General features: G+C 41.1%; 2 protein-coding genes across 2 annotated transcripts in view; both read right to left on the reverse strand.

The window, feature by feature from the left end:
• Positions 1 to 24,699, reverse strand: part of LOC131325968 (putative serine/threonine-protein kinase) — a 70,114-nt gene that overhangs the window by 19,961 nt on the left and 25,454 nt on the right. Inside the window, exon 8 of the mRNA XM_058358491.1 lies at positions 2,196 to 2,230. Within this exon, the coding sequence (XP_058214474.1) occupies positions 2,196 to 2,230 (35 nt within the window). The remainder of the gene's footprint in view (positions 1 to 2,195; positions 2,231 to 24,699) is intronic.
• Positions 3,989 to 11,533, reverse strand: LOC131325964 (UPF0481 protein At3g47200-like). Its single transcript, XM_058358488.1, has 2 exons — positions 10,960 to 11,533; positions 3,989 to 5,272 (listed from the first exon to the last, which is right to left on the reverse strand). Exons 1-2 carry the CDS (start codon positions 11,506 to 11,508, stop codon positions 4,238 to 4,240), a joined length of 1,584 nt encoding a protein of 527 aa, XP_058214471.1. The 5' UTR covers positions 11,509 to 11,533; the 3' UTR covers positions 3,989 to 4,237.

The following is a 24,699-nucleotide window of genomic DNA, read 5'->3' on the forward strand; positions in this document are numbered from 1 at the left end:
TCAATCTTCTCCACTCCTAGCTTCCTCATCAAGAATCTGCAATCATGAACAATATTATTGTAGCAGGCCGAGCGATATGGCTCGAGCTATTTCCGAACGTGACCCAGTACCCGTTTCAACTCCAAGTCATCTTTCTCTCAACGTTCGGAACTGCAACCGTTGCCGAGGGTTTCCGTAGCCGAGGGTCTCGTTAATTACGACTTCCTTAAACGCTCCAGTCCCCGGCACCCGCACGAGCAGGAAATGCGTTCGGTTGGACAGCCGTCGAGATCGCACAACACGCTCGGTTCCGAGCGTTGCGTAGTCGACGTTCCAGCCTGTCTACGTTAGAACAATAGCCGTGACAATGATGATGGTTATGACGTCATCCAAACGGTTATGGGGACAACGATGGGAGCACGTGAAGGTGCCAGCTCATCCTGAAAATGGTTGCAAAACCCTAAACGTGACATAAGAATGATATCAGCCGACGCGTGTCGAGCGTTGGTGCAATCTTGGAGACCAAGCTAAGAGGTTCCCTATAAATATCCCATTATTCCTACTTAGAAGAGGTATGCACAAAGAAAACCCTAGCTCCTAATTCCTAATTTCTCTCTGCAAGAAAACTGACTCTTACACCGGAGGACCTCCGGTGTGGTCTTTAGTCGTGCTTTGTTTTACAGGGCAGAGGGAGGAATCAAGGGCGGATCTCGAACCCACATTTAGAAAGCAAGAACCACTCGGAATGGAGCCTCCACAATTACTTAGGAAATGTCGGGGTTGATCAACTCCCATGATCATTTGGACAGCAGCAAGAGCATCCATTTCAACATAAATTGGAGTAATTTTCCTGTCCAATGCTAGTTGTAATCCGTCACGAAGGGCCCATAACTCAGCCTCCAAACTCTGCATTGGTCTCATTTTTCTACGAAAACCTATAATCCAGTTTCCATGCATGTCCCTGATCAACCCACCACCAGATGCTACGCTTACATCTTTCTTGCATGAGCCATATATCAGTATTTAACTTAAAACAACTGGTCCTTATAGAACTGTTGCGTGACAAAAGGAATGGAACAAGAAGAACCTCCAATCGAACAAGGCTGTTTCGCTGGGAAAAAGCGTAATATTAAATATAAAGACGACTAAAATGGAATCGAACAAGGCTGTTTCGCTGGTACTGCAACTTTGTTCTGGGAACACTCCTGGATGGGAGAGATTCCGTTGAAAGAAGTCTATCCGAGAGTGTTTCTTCTATCAAATCAAAAGATGGAATTGATTAGTAATATGAGGAGTGAGGCAGGCGGGGGTTCCTGGGAGTTGTTGTTCAGAAGAAGGGCGTTTGGGCGAGAGTGACAAGAGCTGGACCATTTAATACAGAGAATTCAAGGGGTGTCTCTAAATCCAACAAGGCCGGACTATTTACAATGGAAATGGTCGGCTGATGGTAACTTTAGCGTTAAATCCGCATATGGGAAATGGGAACAACTATCTCATCCTAATAATGCTCTGCTGGGTTCTCTATGGAAAAATTTGTGCTCACCGAAAGTGGAAGTCTTTGCGTGGATGGTTGTCAAGGAGAAGGTGGCAACCAGGTCACTTCTCTTAAGTAGGATCGTCATCAATGAGATCCAATCAGCTTTGTGTCCTCTTTGTCTGCTGCATTTGGAAACCCATCATCACCTGTTCATCCATTGCCATTTTTCTTGGACTATGTGGTCTATGATTTTGGATTGGTGGAAGGTTAAGTGGGCTTGCCCAGCTTCTGTTCCGATCTTGGCGAGTTGGTGGTTTGATAATGGGTACCGCAAACCGAGAGAAACACATTTGGGAGTCCTGTTTCTATGTTACGTTATGATCCATTTGGTTGGTTCGAAATGACTTGGTCTTCAGCAACTCTTCTAAACAACCATGGGAGGTGGGGGATTTGGTCAAAACTAGGGTAGCTATGTGGATGAAGGCGAAATTCAACATCAAAGTTTATTTTGTGGAGGATTTTAAGGTTTTTCTAGACGGAATCTGGAAATTAAAATTGTAATGTAGTCTAAGGTGTTTATCCAACTATCTGTTGGATGTTTTTTCCTTTTCCGGAGCATCCAAGCTCTTTATGCTAAGATGTTCTTTCTCGATGTACCCTTTCGAGCTATATAAAATGTTTCGTTTGCCGAGCAAAAAAAAAAAAAAAAGACGACTAAAATGTCACATACATCACCGAGGTAACATTTGTGACATCTGTGTCGCAAAGTGAGAGGTCACCCGCAAACTATCACCAGCCAATCCTCAATAACTTCTCGTTGAGAGTTACTTCTTTGGAAAACATCTCAACCACTTGCTTCATTCTTGGTCTTTGATTAGAAGCTGCTTGGGTACAAAATAGAGCAACTTTGATGAATCGATCAATTACCTCATCCTCAGGCTATTCAGTTACTTCCGGATCAACAATGTCTAGTAACCTGCCTTCCTCTCTCACTCTCAGCTTCCATGGCCTCCATCACTTTGTTCCAGTTCACATATCACTGGGATAATGGCGCATGAATTCCATGTCCAGTATATGCATACAAGTATTTCTTCAGTTTCAGCATATATTTGAAATATCTAATATATAACATGTAAGTTTAACATTCAATTAAATATATTTTGGTCATTTTGAACCTTTAGACATTAAAATTATTATTTTCGGTAAATATTAAAGTTGTAGCCCTTTGTGTACAAAATTGTTCAAACTAAATTTGAATTGTGATACCCCGTCCGGATATTTTACTAATTTGAATGTTATGACGGGTTTGGTGGATTGTAATATCTGCACTTTTCATAAATATTTCACCCGTGCATTAAGAAATTTGCTTCATGTAATTAGTAGATTTTTTAGTCTAAAAATATATGATTTTGCATGAAAAGCCGTAGGTGGCAATTTTGTGAGGGGTGGGCACGTGAAAGTGCAATGGCTGTGCATGGGTGATGAGAAGATAAGTGTGGTGGTAAAAGGTAAGAAGACAAAATGAGATAAAAGACAAAGGGGGTGGACATATGTCATCTTTATAGTCATATTTGATGAGTCAACTCACAAGGATAGTATATATTAAGGAGGAAATGGTTTTTCGGGGGGGGGGGGGGGGGGGGGGGGGGGGGGGGCAAGGGAATAGGAAAATTATGAAAAGAGGATAGGGGCACTCGTTAAGAGTGGGAGTGGTTGAGTATTGGCCTATTAATTCTAGTTTGATGAGAGTATGGTAACACCTTAATTTTTTTGAGATTAGGGAATTTGGTTTTGGGGTGTTATATGAATTATCTCAATTGGAGTTCTGAGCAAAGAGTTATGCCCGAGATACATTTGATGACAAAGTGTAATTCATAAATTTTGTCACCAAAGGTACACATTTGGCAACGAAATACATTTTCATCGCTGAAAGCATAAAAAATGAGACGAAATTAATTTTCGTCGCAATAGATAACCATTGGGTGACAAATTTTCGTCGCTAAATAGGTATAACTGGTGACGAAATAATTTCGTCCCGGAAGTTTTCAAAACAGTGACAATTTTTTTTTTTTCGTCGCCAAATATTAGCAAAGAAATTTCATGCTTGAATTGGACCCGATAAAAACTGGAAAGTGTCTGACCAAGCATGTCAATGACTGTTTGGAAGTTTGAATTTGCAATTTCTGTTGAGCTAACAAACATATAGAACTTCACCTTCAAAGGTTTCGAACTCTCATGCAAACTCTTCGGATACGATGTTGAAGCAAAGCCAAATGGATCGAGCTATTGTGCTTGAACAGTTTGAACAAATCTGCAGAGAAAAAAGATTACAAGCACGACTTTAAAACACAAATCCGGACACAACTGCGTCCAAAACCGTTGAATGCAAGTGTGAACCATCCGGACACAAATTTTTATCTCTTTCTTCGTAACCATCCAATGATCAGTAACATTCCCTTAGAGATTAGAATGTTGATGACAAAATGTTGATGATTATGCTGAGGGGATCGTATAAGACATTAGAATTTTCACACAACACTCATATTATTACCACTTCTTCCAAAATACAAGACACAGACAAATTAAATTATTAAAAAAAATAAAAATAAATACTAATACAACACACACATCTGATGATCACACACACAAACAATAGGGGAGGAATGGAAACACCCAAAGGGGATCCCACAGCTCTCTCTCTCTCTCTCTCTCTCTCTCTCAATACATCACATGTGTTCTCTCAATACATCACACGAACACACTACTTGTAGATGCACAATACTACTTCCACCTACACCACTTTTCCTTCTTGAGGAATTTGCGGACGAAATAAAAAACATACATGGCAAAAGAAATGAAGCCGGTAACGAAAGCTCTGAACGTCCACGGAGCAACGAAATACCTGCATGCCGCCATATTCTTTGCCCAACGGCGATTGCTATACCGGGTGGCTTTGATGCACGTATCGGCGAAAATTAACTCTCCAAGTGCAGTTTCCTTGCACAGCGAGGTCAATAGATTAGTGGCGTCCTTTCTAGCACCCAAGTAGTTAATCACGACTCTGGCCTGTTCGAGCGCTTGGACATCTTTATCCGTGTTCACGAGCATGGACATGATGTATGCATAGGACGTAACGTCCGGCGAAACTCCAGGGCAGCACTGTTCGAAGGTAATGAGGTTCCTGAGGTACAACTCCGTGTCGTCCAATATTGAGAGCGGTGGGACTTCGAAACAAGCCCTACGCCACATCGAAAATAGGCCTTTGGGTTCGGTGAACTTGAACCCATGGTTTCCTGATGCATCGGCAACAAACTGGACTCCTCTATAGTTGAGATCTAATGCCGAAGGCATGAGTACTTCTTCATCACTGATTAATTTTCCGTATCCTGATGGCAAAACACGAAGGTAACCGTCGTGTAGGTTATGGAGGATATGATGGTAGTGCTTGGCAGTACTACGGTAGTGATCAATATTTTTACCACTTTGAACTCTTGCTGCTGCTGCTGCTGTTGAACCTGCTGCTGCTGTTGTTGTAGAGCCCAAAACCCCAAGGACACAGTCACTGGGCGAACACCGAGTTTTCGCGTTGGCGGATTTTCCTACTGGACTACTCATCTTCTTGTAGGCATAGCACGACCCCACATAATCGGTGAGCGACCAGTTCTTGTCGGGACGATTCGGAATTTGACCCACCGTGAGCGAGAACAATTTCTCGAGCACAAAGAAAGGAATCTGATTCTCGAGGAGTATCAGGTCGTTTTTCACGTGGTAGAGAGTCAGAAGGTTACCAAAAATAGGATCCGTCGTCTCTCGTCTCTGCTTTAGAAATGCAAAATCGTTAATTAAATTTGTACGTATTACCTGGTTTATCTGACAAATTGTTTGGCTTAATTTGATACTTAACACTTTAACAAAAGCAGCCTAGCTAAGGCAACGTTACATTTTCATATAAATGAAATCTCCTGCCATTTTGGCAAAAAAAAAAAATTAATAACGCAACGAAATCTGGAGACAAAATTATTTTTCCTTGCAAAGGGTTAACGTCCGGCGAGGTAAAACTTTTTTTCAAGGTTTTATTAAAAATAACTAGCGAGGTACAAACATTTCACCGCAAATTGTATCCTTTCGATGATGAAACGTAAATTTTGCCCATAATATGTATTTTTTCCACGCAAAATGTTCTCATTAGGTGAGGAAAAAAACTTTTCCCGCAATTTTAAAATTAAAACAACTTATTAATGAGGAAATTCCCCACCAACTTTACTCTGTCGGTGAGAAAAAACACAATTGGTCGCCTTTTCTAGTAATTGGCGAGAAATAATATTCGTTGCACAGGCAGATTACTCCTAATTGTACTTCAATGAGCAAGTATAGACTTACCTTAAAAACATGAGGTTCACTTTTCATTGGAATGGGAAAAAAATACTGTATTTTTTTTTTTTCTCAGTAAAGAAAATTTTATTGGTTCGAAAAGAATACATCGAGAGAGAAACTCACTAAGCACACACGCTTACTGAGAGAGGAAAACAAAGCGGGAAAACAGGAAAAAAAATAGAGGACCATCCAACAAAAAATTGGATCGCCCCCATCCTCATTGCAAGTTTCACTAGCTACACTTTCTCCTTTCTCATTCCATCAATATAGCCCTTGAAATCTTCCACCGAATGCATCTTAATATCGAACTTCACCTTGACCCACATTGCTACCCTAGTTTTAATTAGCTCCCCAAGATCCTCCACTCGCCAGGACGCATTGTTGAAAACAATCTCATTCCGAGCCAAACAAACAGACCAAATTTGTCACGACCCAAAATCTACCTTGGAAGTCATGACCGGCCAAGCGGGTGTTAAGCCGCCGAAGGCCTGCTCATATTCTAGTTTAGGGATTTCTCGCATCATTGCCAATTAAAACCATATAAGCAAAGAATGCGGAAGCATAGAATAAATAAGATAATCCCAGAGCTTCTAGGTGTACAAGTATAATAAATACAAACCATTAAACACCACTTAATTCTCCACGGTTATTCTAGAACCTCATTCAGTCCACAACTTGCTATTTACCTTAACCTGAAAAATTGGAAAAGGTTTTCATAAGCCGAAGCTCGGGTGAGAAACGTATACAAAAGTTACAAGTTTGACCATAGAAACACCCCACATTATAAAACAGTCAAGGCAACAATTCAAATATTTCATTGATCATCAAGCACATGCATTTTTGTCTGAAAGCTCATTTCTTCGGTCCAAAAGATGGACCTTTTCAGTACATTTCTCTTTCCACTTTTGCACTTTTAAGCGATTATAGCATTCAACGGTATTTTTTGCTAGTCGGTTGGAAAGCGACCCCATTGAAGAGTGGTAAGATATCATTACCCGGTGATGCCTGGCTGCATCTCCTACCTTATTACTTCACGCCACTAGTATCTTTACCCGTCCCCTAGCGCTCGGGACACCGTTCGAATGAATCATATTATCACAAGCATGTACTAGCAACCAGTAAAATTCAAGTTTCCAAAACATATTGCCATGGTCTAATTTAACTGAAACTCAAAAAATTTATAAACCAGCTATCGCATGCATTAACATCAATTAAACCAAGTAGAAAATTCAAATTCCATATTTTTCAGCAAAATCAACTAATGGCATCTCATTCCAAAATTTCAGAAAATACATGTAACTAAGGTATGCGCAACTCACCAAAAAGGATGCGTCTAACTTGACGTGGCACCGAATTAGCCCAAGACACTGGTACCTATACAAAATGTATCACGAATTACTATTTGTTACAGTTGAACTTAATTTAGTAATTGACTTGAATTTCTTCGTCATTAGCCGTCAGGTCGGCACAAGTACAGTTTATGAAGAATTGGTGGAGTCCCCTAATTAACGTAATCAAACTCCTAAATTAGTCTTCTAAATTTAGGCTTACAAACAGTCAAAATAATATCGGTAAACAATCTAATTAAATCATTTTACGGCGGTGAGTTCCGAAGCCGAACTCTTTGCCGGAAGGGGTTTCGCTTGTATGAAAATTATAGAAAGGTTCAGGTATAGTGAGTGCGAGGAGAGAGAGTTATAAATAATTTTTGCCCTAAATCAACTTCCTTTATTATAAACAGTATACATTTCTCTAATTACTAACTATAAAATAGATTAATTGGTGAGAAGATTACCAAAAGAGTTGTAGAAATTCTTCGGTGAAAACAAACGGAAACGAACGGAACCGAAAGCGGTGGGAATCGGCAGGAGCCTCTATCTCCTTTACTAATCTTTTTCTCTTTGCTTTTATCTTTTAGATATATTAATACTTATAATAGTAATATATATACCTCGGTGAGAAAGAAGTGAAACATATTAAGAAGACACCTGTTATTTCCTCATGACTCAGCATAGTACGCATTCCATTAACATGAATTTTGACCAAACGCGTTCGGATTTCAGTCTCCAAAAAATTCCAAAAATTCAACACAGACTAATAATAATTTAAGGGTCATCGTGGCAGTGTCGGATTTTTAAGGTAAAATCCCATCGTTGCATAACTCATACAGTGAGCCGGGTTCCCATTCGGACCACGTGACTATAATTTAAAAAATCAGGATTTTACAAAATTGCAGCATGGAAAGTCGTTTCCCACAAATATTTCTCAAGATTTTTGAAACCACTACCTATCCACCATGTGATTAAATCAATCAGAGAGCCAGGGCACACCCAACAAACATGCCACCAGTCTATCAACAACGACCAAACATCCCAAGAAAATTGACAATGAAGGAAAAGATGTTCCGGAGTTTCGAGATGCACAGAACAGAAGGGGCACAAAATCGATTGTCCATCCGGAATTAAGTCTCTTTGTAGGAGAACCGATCTCGTAGCCACTCTATTCTGAAGAGCTTGCCACGAAAAAATTTCCACTTTTGGGGGGCTAATGCTAGTCCAAATCGAACTCATCACCCGGTTGGTTTCGAAATTCAGTTGCTCCCATCTATTGTAAACAGATTTTACCGAAAAGCAATTGTCAGTCGCCCATCTCCAACTCAGTGCATCGTTTTTGGACAAATCCAAAGTCACACACTGTAACCTCATAAGCAAGTCTTCGACCTGACGAACTTCCCAATCCCTTAGCCTCCTCTGGAAAAGCGTATTCCACCTACCATCACTACTTGTATCACATAAATCTCCAACCACCTTTTCTTTTTGAGTAGAAATAAGGTAGAGGCGAGGGAACTCCTCTTTAAGAGTCGTGTCTCCTAACCAAACCTGGTTCCAAAACAAAATCTTCTGCCCAGAGTGAACCACTAACCTGAAACCTTCCTGAATAATTGACCCGATACTTGAGGAGGGTTCCCCTATCGAACATATGTCCTTCCATATGTTCGAGGCCTAACAACCTCAGTTTGTTAAAAGGTCTAAGGTCCCGTTCCAGATTCTCAAACAAGGACTTAGAAAATAAGTATCCATTTTTAAACTTAAAAATAATTGGCTTACGAAAATATTTTTTTAATTATTTTTGTAGGGTTTGATTGAAATCTATTAAACAAGATCCATATTACATATTTTTTTTATTTTAGTAAGCCTATTATTTTTATTCTTAAAAATTATAAATAAGTACTTATTTTTTAAGGGGGGAATGCGGAACGGGCCCTAATACATATTGCTCAATAATCTCAAACAATGTGGTTTTGAGGTTAAGCATTTTGAGAAAGAAAAATGGAAGTAGAAGTCGATTGAACAAATTTAAGGCATTAATTCCTAAGTCCAAGAAGAAAGGTGAAAAAAGAAGCAAAGTTGTGTTATGTTTAGATCTGTTATTGCAACTGCTGCTTTACCAATTTCTTTTGAAGGCACCAACAGGATTTACCTTAATGAAGCTCAGGGGTGGTCTGTAAACAAGATCGATGGGCCTTCATTGTATGGGTGATGAGGAGTAAGTTATTGGTAGAATCATGGAAGCTGAAGATGAGAAAAGGGCAAAGGGTCATGTTTCTCATCACGATGTTTGATCTTTAATTAGGCATATCTTTGGATGTTGGTTTGCTGTGTTGGATTTTGGGTGTGGTGATTCTTCTTTGGTTTTTGGTCTTGGTTGGCTTCTTGCCAACCTTGAATGGTTTTTCTCTCTCTTTGTCAAGTTTTCATAATAAAACTTCTGTTGCCTATCCAAAAAAAATGGTTTTCTTTTGCCGATCAAAAAAAATGTAGTTTTCAGGTTTACTACTCCCTCCGTCTCTTTTTTAGAGTCCAGTATTCTATTTTGGCTGTCCTTTAATAAGTGTCCATTTTGATAAGTTAGCGGGTAAAAATTTGTGCATTTTCTATTTTGCCCTAAAAGTATATTCCATTTTAAAAAGTTAGTGAGTAAATGTGTAATGAAGATGTCTCCATAAAGGGTAAGTAAGCAAAGTGGAGGTAAAAGTTGATGTGAAATGTGTAATGATGATGATTTCTTAATAAGTTGGAGTTACAAAACTGAATACTTAAAAAGAGACGGATGGAGTAATTTTTCTATGTTTCTCTTTCGGTGAACAAAATTTACTATAAAAAAAAGAATTTTTGACAAAAGTAAACTTAAAAAGTTAACACTTGAATAAATTTTGTTTTTAAAATTTAGTAAGAAAAAATTGTTGTATAACGACAATGCCACGGAAAAAGGACCAAACAAACGAATCACGAGTTTGTGTGTTGAAAGCTATGCAAAGAGAGAATATTTCTATCTACATGGAATTTTTAACTTTTCTACTACATAATCTTCGATAATAATCAGGGGTAGCTCCAAAATTTTATTTCAGCAGTGAAAAAAATGTATGAATTTTCTTGCATTCAAAATACAATATAAATAAATTTATTTGTTATGATTGAAAGTTTGTTGGGCCCTACTTTTTTTTTTTTTTTTGAGCTACATATAATTTACTTACAAATTTAAGTGAATTTTTGTTTATTCCAGCTTTGTACGATTGATCTAGTGCAGTTGGAGGAAAATTGAATTACATGCATGTAAAATATTGGACAGTATTAGATGTATATATACGTTTGATTAATTACAAGTGACGAATCCTAGGCGAGCACCTTCCAGTTGAGCAAAAAGAACATAAAAATTTCTTGAATATTTTATGTTGACTATCGTCAAATAGTCATGTAATTCATGTATATATAGAAAACAAATCAATATATCAACTCAATTGTGTGTGTTAAGGCTGTGTTATTTTTATTTTCTGCTCGGCAAAAAAAGAATTTTTTTAATAATAAAAAATGATTACAAATAATAAAAAGAATGGGGACATGATGGCATCACAAACAAGTCAATGATCCAAATGATGTTGCCACGCCCACACCTCCGAAAGGAATGTTATTTTTAATCTTCAGATATAAAGCATGCATGCTCAATAGTATGAAGAGTATTTTAATTGAGCTACTTAAAAAGGATGCTAAAAGTACCAAATGAGGGAATTCAAAAAACAAGATTAAGTTTTGGTAAATGATAAAAAGGGCTGATGCTTTAAGCGTCCTTACCTTTGAGTTGCTATTGTCTCCTCCATCAATAGGCTTCTTTCCTTCCTTTTCGGCAATTTTCTTAAGTTCGAGTGATCGTGATCTGTAGAGAAATTCAAGGATGAAACAACCATCGACCAACAACATTTCCTCAATATTCAGTACTGTGACTTCTGCTGCGTAGCATTTCTTTGCATCGTCTATCAATGTCTTTATTTCTGCTAAACATTTCTGTAGTACGAACTTTGTCCGCTCTGCTAATTCCAGGCCCTCCATTCCTGCAGTCAGCCGATGGAGTAGGAATTTCGTGTAGCTCATTTTGACGTGTTGCAAGGGTGTTTGGAGGTGTTCGTCATTTTGGTGAAGAGGGCCAATAGCGATGAGGTGAGGGGTGTAGGTGCTTTCCTTCAACTTACGAAGCTTTTCGGGCACCCTATAAATGCAAGCTGAAGAGAAGAAGAATTCAGTTTTCTGGGCACCTACACCGATTTTCTCAACGACGGTCGATGTAAGGCGCTGAAGAGCCTCCTCCCCTTGACTCATTTCAGTTGGGTGGATTTCGAGTTCCATTTGATCAATGAAACCAAGAAGCAGTTGTATTTATACTTGGTGGTAGAGGTTTGGGTTTGAGCTAAAGACAGACCCTCTCTATATATACTGTAGATGTCACGAGTGTGATGGACGCGAGCTAGTGCCCAATACAACCATAAGTTTGCCCCCTCAATATACCATTTGTCGAGTTCAATTAGATAGCAGTAAGTACTTGACAAAAATTAATACTTGATAAAATTGATTCAAGTTTTCCTTGCATCTAGAGTTTGGCCTCCTCGATATACCATTTGTCGAGTTCAATAAAATCTTGTTGCCGATAAAAAAAAAATTACTTGACAAAAATTTTAATTCGGGTAGAATTGGATAGAGCAAAATTGAAGTTTTTTTTTATCTAGTGTTACTGATCAATATTCGATTGAAAAGGAGTTTTGCTTAGTAACTAAATAAATTAATGCATAGAAAATAAGTGACTTTGATTATTGCAACAGAACAAAATTGCTCGTAATTTTTGCATCTTTTGGTTCCAATCCTTTTTTCTTGTTCTAGTTTTCTGAATTTACATATAGACCGATCGTGAAGATTGGAATGATTGCTAACTATTCCTAAAGATAAATTGACCGCTCATTAAGTTTGGAATGATTTATAACGATTCCTAAAGAGAGAAAAGAAGCGAGTGCAAAACATTTCTTCATCATTAGATTCCTAATTTGGGGAGAGGAAGGAAAATTTTGTCCTCCTCTTCAGAACCTCTTTTTTTTTGTAATTTGTAGGGGGATGAAAACAATTGGTACTTCGAATCAATTGGATCGCAACGGCTTATTCGTGCCTCTTCACCGGAACCCTAACTCGTCGTCTGAACCCTAATCTGCAAAATAGACAGGGGGTGAGTGCACCTTTGCCTCTCGTGGCAAAGGCCCTCCGATGCTTTTGTTAAGATCACGTACTTGAAAACTCAATCCTAATTATCAGTAGGAAAGCAATAATAATGCAATGTATTGCGTACCTTTTACCTCTAGGTTTACATCATATTTATAGATTTATGGATGCTTGCTGTCCAAGCATCCATGTTACCATAGGATTCCTAACTCGTATAGGAAACCCAGGATATCAAGGAGTCTCGTTTCCTTTATCAGTTTATGGAAAAGATTTCTTTTAGGATTCTTTTCCTTTAAGAGCCGAACATCCCATATTCGTTGGGTATCTTTCTCAGATCCTATATTCTTGGGATCTTTATCCCTTTATGGGACATGACTACTCTGGAATCTTCCAGAGTATTCCCTCTGCTCCTACTCTCGATTAGAGCTCCTTCCTTGTTCGGCTGTCTCATAGCCGAACAGACTACCTGGATCAGGGACTTCACATGTAACTTGGTTCAAATGTAAACAGAATATCTCCTATCTGCCGAACAGATAGTTTACTCCAGTGACTTGTCGTGTCATTGACCTTTATTCAGCCGAACAGATTGCATGGACCAAGGACTTCACATGTCTTTGTTCCATATCGCTGTTCTTAATACTGCCCGGCGATAAGTCCAGTCGTATTTACCACGTGTTCCCAAACATCACGTGTTCGGTAACTAAATGTATCTGCTCGGGAATACCTCCCTACAATTGCTCCCCAGCTTCATGTATTTACCACTGTTCGGGGGCAATATATGATGCTTAGAAACAGAATTCTATCTAGACCAAACCCTTTTGATCCCGTGCAGTCATAATTTCAATATCTCATTGATGCCTTTTGGCGCCTCTGTCATTATACCATCTCGAGGTAATGACTCTACGTGGCACGTTTCGTATGCCAAGCATTAATTTCGAACTGACATTCTATGAAACGGCATCAGAACGGTTTCTTCTTTCCGTTACTTTTACCTGTAACGGCGTGAGAGGAGACGTTTCGTCTCCGTCTCTTACCCTTAAACCCCTGAAAGGGCTCTTTTTGGGTTTTTACCAAAAACTTAAACGCGCTCCTTCTCTCTCTAGAAACCAGGCGAAAGCATCCCGCTATCCGCCATCGCCGCCACCTGCAAATTCAATTGCACTCCAGGGAATCGTCACATTATTCTTGTAAGATTCTCGTTCTTACTCCATTTCGTCTACTTAGGCTTCCCTCTGAGATCTCACTCTCAGATTCGTGGGTCGTTTTTCTAGGGTTTCAGTTGCACCCTTTTTCAGTCTTTCTTCTTTCCTGAGTATACCCATGGCTGACGATGCTGAGAATCCCTTGAGACCCAGTAAATTTAGGAAATTATGTGAAACCCCTACTGCCATGGCGGCATTTAGGAGGGAATATAACGTTCCAGAGAACGTTGGTCTCGAACTCGCCCCCCTGGGCGCAGATAGAGACGGAGGTTCCTGGGATCGAATGTGTATCCCCATTGTTGCTATCGTCGAAGGCGGAGTTCGATTTCCCCTTCACCCATTACTCCGCCAGATCCTAAACTGGTATCGTCTTACCCCCGTGCAAATATCAACAAACGTTTTTAGGTTGATAATGGGTGTAATAGCTTTGAATAGGATTCTGAGGACCCAGTTAGGAATTTGGGATATTCAGTGGTGGTACAGCATTGTACTAAACCCTGAATACAACACCTATTACTTCAAAGTTAGAAGGGCCGACAAGCGTCTCGTGCTAAACCTGCCAGACTCTGCTCGGGATCATGAAATCGATTTCCTTTACGTCACTGGAGCCTTTGAGCCACTAGGAGAGGATGGTCAGGTGGTGGGTCTCCACTGCCCCCATATATGGGGATACCCACGTATGCTTCTTATTTTTCATCTTTGCTATTTGTTTGTTTGCTGCTTTCTCATAGCTTTCTATTGTGTCTAATTTTTGATTTAATAACTCCGATTGTGCAGCTGAAAACGTCAACAAACGTCCAAGACGAGAGCCTAGTTACGTCCAAACAGAGGACATCAACAAAATCCTTAAATATAAAGGCGAACCTGGTACCCGAACAGCTGGTCGGGGTCGAGACGCTGATATACTGCTGGGATACGACCCTTCGTACAGAGGGGTCATTGACAGAAGACTCGCCCACCCCAGCACTAGTGCCGCGTCTACATCCACTGCTCCCTAACCACACAGTTCAAGGCTTCAAGCTGGTGTCACTCTTGCCGGTCAGTCAGGCGATATTGTTATTCCTGACGGTATACCTCAAACACGTGTGGTACTCAGGAGATCAAGCCGCAGGCAACTCATTGCCGAACAACAACCCGTTCCTCATCAAATTACCAGTCAGTCGTCCTCATCCGGATATTCTCGATCACCTCCAACCTCAGGTACGATGACGCACCAACCCATTAACCTCAGCTCTTTGCTCACTGTCTCCTCATGGGGACGAGGTGCTACCAATAGGGTAGCATCAACTGGCGCCCATCCCCCGCGTTCACGTCGCAATAGGGGGGGATCTGCAAGATCATCATCTTCTCCTCGGGAAGATAGTCCTGTTGAGGCTACCGATGCTCATCGGGACAAACGTCCCAGGAGCGAAGAGACTGGAGAACCTCTCAACCAAACTGTAGTCCAACAACCCCCTTCTTCGAGTACTCCAGTGCTTCCCGAAAGCTGGACCCCTAATCTCATTAGGGGTGATCGGCCTGTTCACATTGGGGACAGTGCCAGCTCTTCGGAGACAGCACTCGCCCTTGCCCAAGGTCTACTGCTCCCTGTAGATATGCAGAAGGAGTCTGAAGCTACTCCTGATCGGCTTGTTGCCACTGGACTTGTCAGTGGTATTAAGGTAATGTGACTTAACTTTTTCCATATAAGTCTTTGTGCATATTTCGTGTACCACGGATATTCTCATTATCTACTATTCGGTGTTTTGTCAGTTCATTCAAAAGATGGTCACATTGGGCCAAAAGTTTGAAGATGCTGATAATGAGAGGATCACATTGCTGAACAACAATACCAGACTGCTTCGTACGATCACTAGACTTGAAAGGGAAAGAGACAAAGCCAAAGCAGACTTCGTCGAGGCCAAAAACAAGCTTGGAGCTGCTGAGGAGGGCCTCAATCAGGCACTGTTGGAGATTGATAACACTAAAAAAGCCTCCTACGAAGAAGGGTACCGGAAGGGTTTTGACACCACAACATCTAGCTACGTCGAACAGATGCCAGCTATTCAGGACCAGATCTGGATTGCCAGCTGGGAAACCTGTCTGACAAAACTAGGGGTTGCTGATGATTCACCCTTCTGGGTTGACAACGAGCTGCCTAGCACCCGTGATCAGAACATCGAAGACATTCCAGAGCCAGCAGGACATCCAGAGGAAGACTTTGAACGGCAAATTGAAGAATTTGCCAATGCTGAGGAAGATATCCCCACGGATGTGGACCCTACTGAAGCTCCTGCTCGGGATGTACCTGTTGAGCCTATTAATTTGGAAGAGAATGTAGTCGAGGGTGGTGCTAACACTGAGATCAACACTGATACCTCAGAGGTCCAGAATGTGGATTGATTTGGTAAGTACATGAACTGTTTTGGTTGCTGGTCCTGCGTGACCATAAGCATATTTTGGCCCTGTGAGGCACCAGTACAGTTAAATACTTTGTTAACACAGATATTCGGCCCTTCGTGGCATAACCTTAATGTTTTGCTCGGCTTCCCTGTTTGCTGCATCTGTTCGGATGCAATTAAGTATTTCGTACTGTTAACCATCATTCGTTTGCATAAGTATTTCGTACTTACACATGATTTCCTGTTCTGAAGTTTAAGTTTCACGTACTTTAAAAACATTTGTTTCCCAGTATCTCGTACTATTTTTTAGTACATACAAGTGTATTCATACTTGTATTCGTTATGTTTCACGTACTCACACAAAAACCTCTAAGTATCACGTACTTAGAACTACTCGTGTGTTGGATAACGTTTAAGTTTTCTCGTACTTTAAAAATCCATACAAGTGTTTCATACTTGTTAAGTATCACGTACTCACATAAAAATGCCTAAGTATCACGTACTTAGAACATCACACAAGTGTTTGTGTTTAAATTTCACGTACTTAAAACTTTGAAAATCTTACAAGTTTACAAGTGTTTCATACTTGTGCTCAAATGTATACCCAAGTTTTACATACTTGAAATTCTATACAAGTGTTTCGTACTTGTATTCGTTAAGTGTCACGTACTTACACAAAAACGCCTAAGTATCACGTACTTAAAGCTTTGAAAATCTTACAAGTGCTTCATACTTGTAAAATCTTACAAGTTTACAAGTGTTTCATACTTGTGCTTCAGTTTCACGTACTGAACTGTATAACTGTATACCCTGCTCCCCAATACGAATGAGGGAAACTAAACTTGCAGTTCGTATTAAAAACAAATACCACAACAGTTATACTAAGAAGCGATTGTATTCATAATCTGCAAAACTCAAGAGGGTATTATTCGTACCCCTTGTAACTAAAATAGTCAAAACTAGAACAAGGGAATTATATTCGTAATTCCCACACAATCACGTAATGCAAATCTAAGACAGATTTTAATACTTTTAAACAAAGAACTTTCGTAGATTATGAACATTCCAAGGCCTTGGAATTGGATCACCATCCAAATCTGCCAATCGATAGGCTCCTATGCCTACAATCTCAGTTACTCTATATGGGCCCTCCCAGTTGGCCCCCAGCTTGCCTTCGTTGGCCACCTTGGTGTTGCCGAGCACTTTTCGTAGCACGAGGTCCCCAACACCAAATTCTCGAGGATGAACATGCTTGTTGTAGCTTTTCATCAGCTGTTCTTGGTAAGAAGCAAGATGAACCAAGGCTTTTTCTCTCCTCTCCTCGGCGAGGTCAAGCTCGATTTCAAGAGCCCTGTCATTGCCTCCACTTTCAACCAAAACTGTCCTGTTGGTCGGCAGGCCTACTTCCAGAGGTATGACAGCCTCTGTTCCATAGGCCAATGAATAGGGGGTCTCTCCCGTAGACCTCCTAGGCGTTGTTCGATGAGCCCACAGGACCATTGACAACTCGTCTGGCCATTTTCCCTTAGCTTTGTCAAGTCTTTTCTTGATTCCATCAAGGATAGTTTTATTAGACGCATCTGCTTGCCCATTACTCTGAGGGTAGGCTGGGGTGGAATAAAAATTTCTTATTCCATATTGGGCACAAAAAGCCTTAAATTTCTTCTGAAATTGGGATCCATTGTCTGTGATCAATGAATAAGGGACCCCAAAACGAGTGATGATGCTTTTCCACACGAACCTTTCTATCATAGGCTCAGTGATTTTGGCCAATGGTTCTGCCTCAATCCACTTCGTAAAATAATCAGTTGCTACAAGCAGGAATTTTCGATTCCCAGTTGCTTTATGCAATGGGCCCACGATATCCATTCCCCATTAGGCAAAAGGCCAGGGACTCGTCAAAGGTACCAGATCCTCGGCAGGCGTTCGAATCATTGGTGAGAATTTTTGGCACTTCTCACAAATCTTTACATAAACCTTTGCATCTTCTTGCATGTGTGGCCACCAATAGCCTTGAGTAATTGCTCGGTGGGCAATGGATCTCCCTCCAGCATGGCTCCCACATGTTCCCTCGTGGATCTCATGAAGGAACTTCTGTACCATCTCAGGATGTACGCATAGCAAATAGGGACCTGTAAAGGATTTCCTATACAACTTACCCTCTGGGGAGAGCCAAAACCTAGCAGATTTGACTCTTATCTTGTGGGCCTCCTTTTTATCAGAAGGGAGTATCTCATCTCGTAAGAACTCCATTATTGGATCCATCCAACTTGGTCCTTGGTTCACGTCCAAGACCAAATCTACACTCTTCCCAATGCTAGGCTCATTTAGGTATTCTACTGCCACCCTTCTCTTGAACTCTGTTGGTACTGCTGCAGCCAACCAAGCTAAAGAATCTGCATGAGCATTCTGTCCAGAACTTATTTGCTCAATATATACCCTCTCGAAGGTATCAAGCAAGTCTTTTGCTGCCTGCACATAGGCTACCATCTTTTCATTCCGAGTCTCGTACTCACCGGACAGTTGATTCACAACAAGCTGGGAATCACAATACACCCTGACCCGTTCTGCTTTAAGGGTCTTCGCACTTCTTAACCCAGCCAAGAGTGCTTCATATTCAGCCACATTATTCGACGCACTGAATCCAAGCTGAACAGAGAGTTCAATCAGAACTCCTTGAGGAGGAAAGAGGACAATTCCAATTCCAGAACCAGTATTACACGCTGATCCATCAACGAATAACTTCCATTCCTTGGGATCCTGTTCGGCTACAGGTTGATCCTTCAAGGATGATGTCCTAGCTGCCTGTTCCTTTCTCGTAGGGGGCAAGGGGGCAACAGTGGGGAAAAATTCTGCCACAAAATCAGCCAACACCTGGCCTTTAATTGCTGTGCGTGGCTGATACTCGAGATCATACTGACTTAACTCCACGGACCACGTCGAGATCCTTCCCGAAAAATCTGCCTTTCGAAGCAGCGATTTTAATGGATATTCAGTATAAACCACAACCTTATGGCTTTGGAAGTAGTGTGGCAATTTCCTGGTTGCTGTCCTAAGTGCCAGGACAAGTTTTTCTAAAGGCAGATATCTCGTCTCTGCATCCAACAATGTCTTGCTAACATAATAAATGGGGATTTGCTCGATCCCCAAATCCCTCAACAAGACTGCACTTACTGCGTGCTCGGAAACAGCTAAGTACAGAATTAAAGACTCACCTGGCTGGGGAGTTGACAATAGTGGGGGTTCGGCCAGGTATTTCTTCAAATCCTGGAAAGCTTGCTCACATTCTGCTCCCCATTCAAATCCCTCCCTCTTTTTCAGTAGCTGAAAAAAGGGTCTGCATTTGTCACTTGACCTGCTGATGAATCTGTTAAGTGCTGCTACCATTCCAGTCAGCCTCTGGACTTCCTTGGTAATTTTGGGACTCTGTAGTCTCTGTAAGGCATCAATTTGATCGGGATTTGCCTCTATCCCTCTCAAAGTTACCAAGTGGCCCAGGAATTTTCCTGAACCAACTCCAAACGCACACTTCGAGGCGTTGAGTTTTAGTTTATACTTCCTCAGGATTTCGAATACTTCCTTTAGATCAGAAATATGCCCTCCCTTTTCTCGACTCTTTACCACCATATCATCTATGTAAACTTCCAAAGTCTTCCCGGTGAGCTTCTTGAACATAATGGTTGCAAGTCTTTGGTATGTAGCCCCAGCATTCCTTAGTCCAAAGGGCATGACACTGTAACAGTATAACCCTCGTGGTGTGATGAACGAAGTCTTCTCTTGATCAGGTTCAAACATAGCAATCTGATGATATCCTCGATATGCATCGAGAAAACTCATTCGCTCGTAACCAGAGGTTGCATCAACCAATTGGTCAATCCTAGGCAAAGGAAAACTGTCCTTAGGACATGCTTTGTTCAGGTCTGTGAAGTCTACGCAGACACGCCACTTTCCATTCTTCTTCTTTACCACAACATTGTTGGATAACCACTCTGGGTAATAGACTTCACGTATTGCCTTGGCCTCCAATAAACGATCGACCTCTTCAATCACAGCATCTACATGCTGTACGGCTGCCCTTCGTTTCTTCTGAATGATCGGCTTATGCAGAGGATCAATGTTTAAATGGTGACAGATCACATCTGCATCCACCCCAGGCATTTTCTCAGGCACCCATGCAAAAACATCCATATAATCTTTTAGGAACTTTACCGATTCAGCCTTTTCATCTGCTGGCAGTGATTCTCCAACTAAAAAATATCTTTCAGGATCAATCTCGTTGATCTGAATCTTTTCCAAGCCCTCAACCACTTTTTCAGCCGGGCTTCTTCCAACATCCTCGATGGTTGGTTGATCTGGTACTTCTAATGTGTGAACATGGTGGACCTTCGGGGCTGTTTTGATGATGGAAATCAAGCACTGCTGTGCCACCTTCTGGTTTCCTTTAAGGACTTCGATCCCGTTTGATCCTGGGAATTTCACCATCTGGTGATAAGTCGAGGAGACTGCTCTCATTTTGTGCAACCACGTCCTCCCTATAATCGCGTTATAGGAAGATGGGACATCGACCACCAAAAAATCTGTTCTCAACACCACTGATCCGGCCCGAACAGGTGACGTTACCTTTCCAATGGGCCAGACTGCTCCTGCACCGAACCCAATTAGAGGTGTTGTTGATTGTTCTAAGTCTGATTGGGCCAGGCCCAGCTTTTTGAATGCATCATAGTACAATACCTCTATACAACTCCCCGAGTCTACCAGAATTCTTTCGATGTCGTATTCCCCAACTCGTAGGGTTACGACCAATGCATCATTGTGGGGTATTTGGACCTCCGCCAAATCATCATCACTGAATGCCATGCTCTCATTGCATACATTAGTCTCTCGCCCTCTCTTGTTTTCCAATCGCATCACGTGCTGATCGTGTTTGACCTGTCTTTGCAACAGCCTCACCTCACTCCTCGTATAAGGTGCAGCTAACCCATGTATCATATGGATCACGCCTTTAGGGTGCTGCTCGTAACCCAACTCCATAACCTTCCCTTTCTCTTTAGGGTCCTCCTGGATAAACTCCTTGAGATAGCCCCGAGAGACCAAATCATCAAGGTGCCTCTTGTATACCTCACAATCCTCGGTCATATGGCCCCAATCTTTGTGATAACTGCAGTGCTGATTCGTAGCACGTTTTGCATCTTTGTCTCCTCCTAGACTTGGGGGCCATTTAAAATATGGCTGATTCTTTATTCGATAAAGAATCTTGTATATTGGCTCCTTCCAAACCGTAGTGATAGAAAAGAAGGACTTGGGGTCAGGAGCTTGCTTGTCCTTGTATGGCTCTTTCTTAGCCTGCCCGTACTCCCTTCTGTCTTTGTAAGACTTGGGTTCTGGCTTATCCACTTTTTTGGCAGGTGCCTTCGGCTGTTCGGCAACCGTCCTGCCATCCTCACGGAGTATGTCATCCTCCATTCTGGCGTGTTGCTCTATCCGTTCCATCAATTTAGCCAAGGTGGCTACTGGATGTTTATTCAATGAACGGCGCAGCTCTCCCCGAACAGGCAAACCAGTTTTGAACGTAGCAATTGCGTACTCCTCACTGCAACTTTCAATCTCGTTGAAAGTTTCCCAGTACTTCTTTGCATAATCTCTAATTTGCTCGTTCTCCTCCTGCTTCATGGTGGAAAGACTCTCAAAAGTCTTTGGGGTCTTTCTGCTTGTTAAGAACCGAGCAGTAAATTCCTCTGCTAGCTGCCTCCATCCTCGTATGGATCGTGGGGCCAACTTATGAAACCAGGATAAAGCTACCTTGCCAAGACTGGAGGGAAACATCTTGCACAAGATGGAATCATCCCCCTCATGCATAAACATGGCCTGTTGATAATGTTGTATGTGAGCTACGGGATCCGTATTTGTCTCGTAAAGTACGAATGCACCGTGCTTCACTCTGCTCGACAACCTTGCTTCTTGTAGCCTCTTTGTAAAGGGGGAGGCTGCAATATTACTTAGGGCCTTGCATGCTGCTTCTCGTGTAGTCACTGTCCCATCCTCTTACTCCTTTGACTTGTGGGCCGAAGCCTTGACCCAGTCAGCATCAGGCCTCTCGTACCTGTCTCGATGATGCTTTCTCGTATCCTCTTCCTCGGGGGTAAAACTTCGGTCTCTGCTCCTCCTTTTTCGTGAAGAAGTCCTTCTCTCTGGTGTTCGGCTTTTACTTTTTCTTCCCCTTTTTCGTAGAGAAGCTTCATGATGCCCTATAACAGGACTTCTGCTCTTGCTTCTGCTCCTTCTTCCTCGTGAAGGAGCTTTTCTGTATTGTACCACAGCATACCTACTGCCTCTAGAATTTCTTCGAGACAGTCCAGAATCCTCCGGATGCTCCCTAATTCTTTCCAATTCTCTGATCTCATGCTCTCGTTTTTTAATCAGACGAGCATACTCCTCGACTTCTTGCCTCTTCCTATCAAGAACGTCGTCACTACGGTGCACACTCCTGGAGTGCGCGATCGATTCATCCCTGTGATGGGATTTACTCTTTCTCGTGGATCTCGAAGCCGTCTCTCCATCTCCTCTATTTTTGGAGTTATGATGCACGGTAAGGGGGCGGTCCTTACTCGTGTTCCTCCTGTGCCCACCCTGGGGCTTTCTCGGAGCCCCAGGTGGAGATTTGTCCCTTCCTTCATCTAACACATCTTTTGGTTCATGCGGTGTTTTTGGAGTTCCTTCCACCATGGTCGTATTTCAAAAGGGAATTCTTTCGTTTCCCACAGACGGCGCCAATTGTAGGAGGATGAAAACAATTGGTACTTCGAATCAATTGGATCGCAACGGCTTATTCGTGCCTCTTCACCGGAACCCTAACTCGTCGTCTGAACCCTAATCTGCAAAATAGACAGGGGGTGAGTGCACCTTTGCCTCTCGTGGCAAAGGCCCTCCGATGCTTTTGTTAGGATCACGTACTTGAAAACTCAATCCTAATTATCAGTAAGAAAGCAATAATAATGCAATGTATTGCGTACCTTTTACCTCTAGGTTTACCTCATATTTATAGATTTATGGATGCTTGCTGTCCAAGCATCCATGTTACCATAGGATTCCTAACTCGTATAGGAAACCCAGGATATCAAGGAGTCTCGTTTCCTTTATCAGTTTATGGAAAAGATTCCTTTTAGGATTCTTTTCCTTTAAGAGCCGAACATCCCATATTCGTTGAGTATCTTTCTCAGATCCTATATTCTTGGGATCTTTATCCCTTTATGGGACATGACTACTCTGGAATCTTCCAGAGTATTCCCTCTGCTCCTACTCTCGATTAGAGCTCCTTCCTTGTTCGGCTGTCTCATAGCCGAACAGACTACCTGGACCAGGGACTTCACATGTAACTTGGTTCAAATGTAAACAGAATATCTCCTATCTGCCGAACAGATAGTTTACTCCAGTGACTTGTCGTGTCATTGACCTTTATTCAGCCGAACAGATTGCATGGACCAAGGACTTCACATGTCTTTGTTCCATATCGCTGTTCTTAATACTGCCCGGCGATAAGTCCAGTCGTATTTACCACGTGTTCCCAAACATCACGTGTTCGGTAACTAAGTGTATCTGCTCGGGAATACCTCCCTACATAATTTTTCTCTTTTTTCTCTACCGTCTTTTTCCTTTCCTTCCACATCCAGCAACGAACAAAACCTTCAGATAAAAGATGGAAAGTTGAAAAATAACTTTCATATGCATTCCAATTCAAGTTGTTCTCTGTAAAATGTTCTACTTCGTAACAAAAAGAATCTAAGAAAATACAAATTGAAAATATCATGTAAAACCCCTATTTTTTTGTTAAACTAATGTGTGGTGTCGGGGCGCCGCTAAATAATTTTTCTTCGTGTGTCAAGTTTTAATAAATTTATTTACCCAAAAACAAGTTTTAATAAAAAAATTCGCAGATCAAAAAATAATAATTTTTCTTCGTGAGGCAGAGAGAGAATTATTATTGGGGGCACCGAGAGAGAAATTAAACTGTAAGAAAAGAAGCGAGAGATGTACCTGCTGGGTACTTTTAATGTGGGACCACAAATGTAGCCTACTAGTATATTTTTATTTTCTTGATTTGCAGCACATAGGATAGTTTTATTCACTTGGCATGTCCAAATCAAAATTTTAAATAAAGACAAATCAATGAACGATAGAAAATATAGATTATTTGCAACTGTATTCATTATAGGAACCACTGTTCAAATGAAGCAAAAATATTGTTTATTTTTTAAACGAAACACTGCATGTTTACATTGCCTCTTTATATATATATAATAATAACAAATGCATGCAATGATAAAAGTGTGGATGAACAAAATTGCACTCTAATTCATGCGTCTTTTGATTTCAGTTCCTAATTTTCTTTTGTTTTAAGTTTTCTAAAATTTACATCGAGACCACTCGTCGATCAATCGATATATTTGGAATGATTTCTAACGATTCCTAAGGAGAAACAAACTGCTCGTCAAGTTTAGAATAATTTTTAACTATTCCTAAAGATAGTGAAGAACATTTCTTCATCGATTCCTAATTTTGACAGGAAGGAAAATAATCAAAATATGTCCTTTTCAAAACTTTTTTGCTTTTGCAATTTTTGTCTTGCTTTTCTTACCCTAAAGGTGTAGGTTAACTCTCATAATTCATGCATCTTTCGTTTCAAATTCTTTTCTCTTGTTTCGAGTTATGTGAAATTAACATCTAAACCGCTCTTCAAGTTTGGAATGATTTCT

This window comes from Rhododendron vialii, chromosome 5a, assembly GCF_030253575.1.
Source record: "Rhododendron vialii isolate Sample 1 chromosome 5a, ASM3025357v1".
Lineage (NCBI taxonomy): Eukaryota > Viridiplantae > Streptophyta > Magnoliopsida > Ericales > Ericaceae > Rhododendron > Rhododendron vialii.

Excerpts from the sequence above, each read along its gene's own strand:
- LOC131325964 (XM_058358488.1), bottom strand. The coding sequence starts at position 11,508 with ATGGAACTCGAAATCCACCCAACTGAAATGAGTCAAGGGGAGGAGGCT. Across the intron at positions 5,273-10,959 it reads GAGACAATAGCAACTCAAAG|AGACGAGAGACGACGGATCC; the intron begins GTAAGGACGCTT and ends TTTCTAAAGCAG.